Source organism: Babylonia areolata, chromosome 35, assembly GCF_041734735.1.
Source record: "Babylonia areolata isolate BAREFJ2019XMU chromosome 35, ASM4173473v1, whole genome shotgun sequence".
NCBI classification, from domain to species: Eukaryota; Metazoa; Mollusca; class Gastropoda; order Neogastropoda; family Buccinidae; genus Babylonia; species Babylonia areolata.
The window spans coordinates 26,639,141-26,646,640 of NC_134910.1; the positions used below are offsets into that span (position 1 = coordinate 26,639,141).

General features: G+C 45.7%; 1 protein-coding gene across 1 annotated transcript in view; it reads left to right on the plus strand.

Moving 5' to 3' along the window:
* LOC143278086 (uncharacterized) overlaps window positions 1–7,500 on the plus strand; it is a 35,342-nt gene that overhangs the window by 6,949 nt on the left and 20,893 nt on the right. Inside the window, exons 5-7 of the mRNA XM_076583118.1 lie at window positions 1–35; window positions 2,869–2,986; window positions 6,384–6,659. The exon at window positions 1–35 is cut by the window's left edge and continues 120 nt beyond it. Of these exons, the coding sequence (XP_076439233.1) occupies window positions 1–35; window positions 2,869–2,986; window positions 6,384–6,659 (429 nt within the window). The remainder of the gene's footprint in view (window positions 36–2,868; window positions 2,987–6,383; window positions 6,660–7,500) is intronic.

A 7,500-nucleotide genomic window follows, 5' to 3' on the forward strand; every position in this document is an offset into this window, starting at 1 on the left:
CCGACCATCACCCTCCTCCGTACTTCAGCAAGAAGGTACGGTGTGTGTGTGTGTGGGTGGGGGTGGGGGGTGGCTTGGGGGGATGTTGGAGGGTGGCAGGTGGTGGTGGTGATGTGTGTGTGTGTGTGTGTGGGTGTGTGTGTGTGTGTAGGAAGTAAGTTTTTGTTTAATGTCCCGTCACACATATCAGTGACTGAAGACATTTTGTTAAAGTATTTATGAATACATTTAGAGTATTGTCGGTTAGAAGGAAGGGGTGGGAGATGTGAATGAATGGAGGGTTGGGGGAAACTCTGTGTGTGTGTGTGTGTGTGTGTGTGTGTGTAGGAAGTAATTTTTGTTTAATGTCCCCGTCACACACATATCGGTGACTGAAGTACATTTTGTTAAAGTATTTATGAATACATTTGAGTATTATCGGTTAAAAGGGAGGGGTGGGAGATGTGAATGAATGGAGGGTTGGGGGAAACTGTGTGTGTGTGTGTGCAGGGGTGAGTGAGTGTGTGTGTGTGTGTGTGTGTGTGTAGGAAGTAATTTTTGTTTAATGTCCCCGTCACACATATCAGTGACTGAAGACATTTTGTTAAAGTATTCATGAATACATTTGAGTATTATCGGTTAAAAGGGAGGGGTGGGAGATGTGAATGAATGGAGGGTTGGGGGAAACTGTGTGTGTGTGTGTGTGTGTGTGGAGGATAGTGTGTTTGAAAGTGGGGGAAATTCTTTAAAATCGGGAAGATTACGTACAAGCTGAGACATCGGATCGATCGCCGTTTATATAATTTTAATCACCAATTTTATTGTTTTCATTACACACACACACACACACACACACACATATATATATATATATATATATATATATATATATATATATATATAACCCTAACCATCAATTGGGAGGTAGGGGATGTGGTGGTAGGATCAGTTGGGGGGGGTAGGGGCTGGGGGTAGAATCAGTAGGGGGGTAGGGGATTGGGTGGTAGGATCAATTGGGGTGAAGGGGCTGGGGGTAGGATCAGCTTGGGTGTAGGGGATCGGGTGGTAAGATCAATATATATATATATATCTGCTGTTTTATCTTTTGTCGAACATTTGTCATGTTGATAGTGTTTTGGACTTGGCTGTGATATTGTGAAGGGTGAGTGACGAGCCTGTGTATGCACAATTTGGTTTCCAAATGGATGAATAAAGATGTATTGCATTGTACTATATTGTATTGTACTATACTGTATTTTATATATATATATATATATTTTATATATATATATATATATATAAAATTATATATATCTTTATGTATAAAAGTTTGGTGTACAGTTGAACACTTCCTGGCAGCCTATGTCCTTAGCACGCGGGGTGGGGGTGGGGGTGGGGCAACAGGCGACGAATGAGAGGAGAAGTTCATAATTATAATATGGTGTTAAGTTGTATCGTCCATGCCATGGATCCCGACATGTCTCGAAGAAGGAACAATAAAAAATATTTAAGAAATAGTAAAGCGTGGTAACTCTCTCTATTCACAAGGTACACAACTTCAAGTCAGTGCTGCTTACGTTACCGATTCAGCTAGCACACAGGTAAATAAAAGGTACATTGGAACTTCTTCTTCTTCTTCTGCGTTCACTCGTATGCACACGAGTGGGCTTTTACGTGTATGACCGTTTTTACCCCGCCATGTAGGCAGCCATACTCCGTTTTCGGGGGTGTGCATGCTGGGTATGTTCTTGTTTCCATAACCCACCGAACGCTGACATGGATTACAGGATCTTTAACGTGCGTATTTGATCTTCTGCTTGCATATACACACGAAAGGGGTTCAGGCACTAGCAGGTCTGCACATATGTTGACCTGGGAGATCGTAAAAATCTCCACCCTTTACCCACCAGGCGCCGTCACCGTGATTCGAACCCGGGATCCTCAGATTGACAGTCCAACGCTTTAACCACTCGGCTATTGTGCCCGTCGGTACATTGGAATAAACCCAGACACTTCCTCGATAAAGGAAGCGCCGGGCCTGTCCTTATACCGATCATTTGACATGTGCACACAGCAGCAAAGACAGAAGAAATGTGTAAACACAAATAAGCTTTTATTCAAGACTGGCATAGCCTCTTTAATTTTATTTACCTGTGCGCTAGCTGAATCGATAGCGTAAACAGCACTGACATGAAGTTGTGTACCTTGTGAATGGAGAGAGTTACCACTCTTTACTATTTGTTAATCATTTCATCTCCATGCCTAATTGTTTGTTCATTTCAAATATATATAAAAAAAAACAAAAAAACAAAAACAAGAGAGGCAAGGCCTTCAAGACTCACTTGTGATACACTTAAAAAAATCCAAGCTTTTTATGTATTGAGTATTATTTCAAAATGTAATGTTTAAAATGAGAAAGATCAGGTTAAAGCAAATTCAGTCCCCTACCATTAATTACAGAGTAATTTCCTCTTTTTTACTACCTGCACCAAAACGTTTGCAAAATAAATAAAACTTCCATGCTTAGCAAAAGAAGTTCCTGTTTGAACAAAAAATGATAATAATGACTGCTCTTGTTGCTGGGTCAGAATATCAGAGCAAAGTGCCAAGTTTAGAGAATACAAAAAATATAAATATAACAGTAAATCAGTTTGCATATAATTAGGCTTCATTTAAAAAAAAATTGTGCCCATCCCAGAGGTGCAATATTGTTTTAAACAAGATGACTGGAAAGAAGTGAATTTTTCCTATTTTTATGCCAAATTTGGTGTCAACTGACAAAGTATTTGCAGAGAAAATGTCAATGTTAAAGTTTACCACGGACACACACACACACACACAGTCACAAGTGAGTCAAAAAAGTGTTGAAGAATGATGTTGGTGGTTCAGGTGGACATGGTGTACTCTCTGCTGTCCATGCTGAGCACGCAGGACAAAGAGGACATGTCTCGCACTTTGTTGGCACTGTCCGCCTCCAGGGACAGCTGTATCGCCATGAGACAGTCAGGTACTGTGCTGTTTGTCATTGAGTGTGGTGATGATGGTGGTGATGATGATGGTGATGTATATAGGACAGCTGTATCGCCATGAGACAGTCAGGGACTATGCTGTTTGTCATTGAGTTCGGTGATGATGGTAGTGATGATGGTGGTGATGTATATAGAACAGCTGTATCGCCATGAGGCAGTCAGGTACTGTGCTCTTTGTCATTGAGTGTGATGATGATGGTGGTGATGATGATGGTGATGTATATAGAACAGCTGTATCGCCATGAGGCAGTCAGGTACTGTGCTCTTTGTCATTGAGTGTGGTGATGATGATGGTGATGATGATGGTGGTGATGGTTGTTGTGATGATGATGGTGGTGATGATGATGGTGATGTATATAGAACAGCTGTATCGCCATGAGACAGTCGTCATGTACGTAGCTGTTTGTCATTGAGTGTGGTGATGACGGTGGTGATGATGATGGTGGAGATGGTTGTTGTGATGATGACGGTGGTGATGATGGTGGTGATGTATATAGAACAGCTGTATCGCCATGAGACAGTCAGGTACTATGCTGTTTGTCATTGAGTGCGGTGATGATGATGGTGGTGATGATGATGGTGATGTATATAGAACAGCTGTATCGCCATGAGACAGTCAGGTACTGTGCTGTTTGTCATTGAGTGTGGTGATGATGGTGGTGATGATGATGGTGATGTATATAGGACAGCTGTATCGCCATGAGACAGTCAGGTACTGTGCTGTTTGTCATTGAGTGTGGTGATGATGGTGGTGATGATGATGGTGGTGATGAAGATGGTGGTGATGGTTGTTGTGATGATGATGGTGGTGATGATGATGGTGATGTATATAGGACAGCTGTATCGCCATGAGACACTCAGGTACTTAGCTGTTGTCATTGAGTGTGATGATGATGGTGGTGATGGTTGTTGTGATGATGATGGTGATGTATATAGAACAGCTGTATCGCCATGAGGCAGTCAGGTACTGTGCTGTTTGTCATTGAGTGTGGTGATGATGGTGGTGATGATGATGGTGATGTATATAGGACAGCTGTATCGCCATGAGACAGTCAGGTACTGTGCTCTTTGTCATTGAGTGCGGTGATGATGATGGTGGTGATGATGATGGTGATGTATATAGGACAGCTGTATCGCCATGAGGCAGTCAGGTACTGTGCTGTTTGTCATTGAGTGTGGTGATGATGGTGGTGATGATGATGGTGATGATGATGGTGGTGATGATGATGGTGGTAATTGTTGATGATGATGGTGGTGATGATGATGGTGATGTATATAGAACAGCTGTATCGCCATGAGGCAGTCAGGTACTGTGCTGTTTGTCATTGAGTGTGGTGATGACGGTGGTGATGATGATGGTGGTGGTGGTGATGATGGTGGTGATGAAGATGGTGGTGATGGTTGTTGTGATGATGATGGTGGTGTTGATGATGGTGATGTATATAGGACAGCTGTATCGCCATGAGGCAGTCAGGTACTGTGCTGTTTGTCATTGAGTGTGGTGATGACGGTGGTGATGATGATGGTGATGTATATAGGACAGCTGTATCGCCATGAGACAGTCAGGTACTTAGCTGTTTGTCATTGAGTGTGGTGATGATGATGGTGGTGGTGGTGATGATGGTGGTGATGATGATGGTGATGTATATAGGACAGCTGTATCGCCATGAGGCAGTCAGGTACTGTGCTCTTTGTCATTGAGTGTGGTGATGATGGTGGTGATGATGATGGTGATGTATATAGAACAGCTGTATCGCCATGAGACACTCAGGTACTTAGCTGTTGTCATTGAGTGTGATGATGATGGTGGTGATGGTTGTTGTGATGATGATGGTGGTGATGATGATGGTGATGTATATAGAACAGCTGTATCGCCATGAGACAGTCAGGGACTGAGCTGTTTGTCATTGAGTGTGGTGATGATGGTGGTGATGATGATGGTGATGTATATAGGACAGCTGTATCGCCATGAGGCAGTCAGGTACTGTGCTCTTTGTCATTGAGTGTGGTGATGATGATGGTGATGATGATGGTGATGTATATAGGACAGCTGTATCGCCATGAGGCAGTCAGGTACTGTGCTGTTTGTCATTGAGTGCGGTGATGATGATGGTGATGATGATGGTGATGTATATAGGACAGCTGTATCGCCATGAGGCAGTCAGGTACTGTGCTGTTTGTCATTGAGTGCGGTGATGATGATGGTGATGATGATGGTGATGTATATAGAACAGCTGTATCGCCATGAGGCAGTCAGGTACTTAGCTGTTTGTCATTGAGTGCGGTGATGATGATGGTGATGATGATGGTGATGTATATAGAACAGCTGTATCGCCATGAGACAGTCAGGTACTGACCTGTTTGTCATTGAGTGTGGTGATGATGATGGTGATGATGATGGTGATGTATATAGGACAGCTGTATCGCCATGAGACAGTCAGGGACTGAGCTGTTTATCATTGAGTGTGATGATGATGGTGGTGATGATGATGGTGATGTATATAGGACAGCTGTATCCCCATGAGACAGTCAGGTACTATGCTGTTTGTCATTGAGTGTGATGATGATAGTGGTGATGATGATGGTGGTGATGGTTGTTGTGATGATGACGGTGGTGATGATGATGGTGATGTATATAGAACAGCTGTATCGCCATGAGACAGTCAGGTACTGACCTGTTTGTCATTGAGTGTGGTGATGATGATGGTGATGATGATGGTGGTGGTGGTGATGATGGTGGTGATGATGGTGGTGATGATGATGGTGGTGTTGATGATGGTGGTGATGGTGGTGATGATGATGATGATGATGATGATGGTGGTGGTGATGATAATGATGGTGATGATGATGGTGGTGATGATGATGGTGGTGGTAATGATGGTGGTGGTGGTGATAATGATGGTGATGATGATGGTGGTGATGATGATGGTGATGGTGATGATGATGGTGGTGATAATGATGGTGATGATGATGGTGATGGTGATGGTGGTGGTGGTGATAATGATGGTGATGATGATGGTGGTGGTGATAATAATGGTGATGATGATGGTGGTGATGATGATGGTGGTAGTGATGATGATGGTGGTGATGATGATGATGGTGATGATGATGATGGTGGTGATGATGGTGGTGGTGATTATGGTAGTGGTGATGATGGTGGTGGTGATGGTGGTGGTGATGATGATGATGATGATGATGATGGTTATGATGATGATGGCGGTGATGATGATGATGATGATGTTGATACTGATGTATATAGGACATGTTTTAACCCGGTGTTCGGTTGTGTGTGTGTGTGCATGTGTGTGTGTGTGTGTGTGTGTGTGTGTGTGTGTCTGTGTCTGTGTATGTGTGTGGAAAAACACACACACACAGGATGCCTCCCCCTCCTGGTCCAACTACTCCACGGGAGCGACAAGGACTCGGACCTGCTGGGCAACACACGGGGCAGCGTGGCGGCGCGGGCACGGGCCTCAGCAGCCCTGCACAACATCGTGCATTGCAACCCGGACGACAAGCGGGCACGTCGAGAGTCCAGGACCCTCAGGCTGCTGGAGCAGATCCGTGCCCACTGCGACCAGCAGCGAGGGGAGACCGGAACCGGAAGTGGTGCGCGGGCACCGGATGGGGGGTCCGGCGAGGATGGAACAGGTGTGACTTTTCTTTTTTTTGAGAAAGAGAGAAAGCATTGATGAATTGGGTGGTTGGTGATAGGATCAATTGTGGGGTAGGGGATGTGGTAGTAGGATCAATTTGGGGTTCTTGGGATAGGATCAGTTTGGGGGGTAGGGGATGGGGTGGTAGGATCAATTGGGGTGAAGGGGCCTGGGGGTCGGATCAGTTGGGGATAGGGGATGGGGTGGTAGGATCAATTGGGGTGAAGGGGCCTGGGGGTCGGATCAGTTGGGGGTAGGGGATGGGGTGGTAGGATCAATTGGGGTGAAGGGGCCTGGGGGTCGGATCAGTTGGGGGTAGGGGATGGGGTGGTAGGATCAATTGGGGTGAAGGGGCCTGGGGGTCGGATCAGTTGGGGGGTAGGGGATGGGGTGGTAGGATCAGTTGGAGGGGGGCAGGGGCTGGGGGTAGGATCAGTTCGGGGTAGGGGATGAGGTGGTAGGATCGATTTTAGGGGGGCAGGGGCTGGGGGTAGGATCAGTTCGGGGTAGGGGATGGGGTGGTAGGATCGATTTTAGGGGGCTGGGGGTAGGATCAGTTGGGGGGAGGGTGGTATCAATGGGGTGGGGGGGGGGTAAGAGTATGGCCGGGATCAATTGAGGATGGGGTGTGGGAGGGAAGGGGGGTAGAGGGTAGTATTAATTTAGGGGGGTGGGGTAGGATAAATTTGTGTGGAAGGTGGGTATAGGATAAATTTGGGGGTGAGGTGGGGGTGGGGGTAGGGGTAGGGGATAAATTTGGGGGTGGGGGTGGGGGTAGGGGATACATTTATGGGTGGGGATGGGGGTATGATAAATTTGGCGGTGGGGGTTGGGAG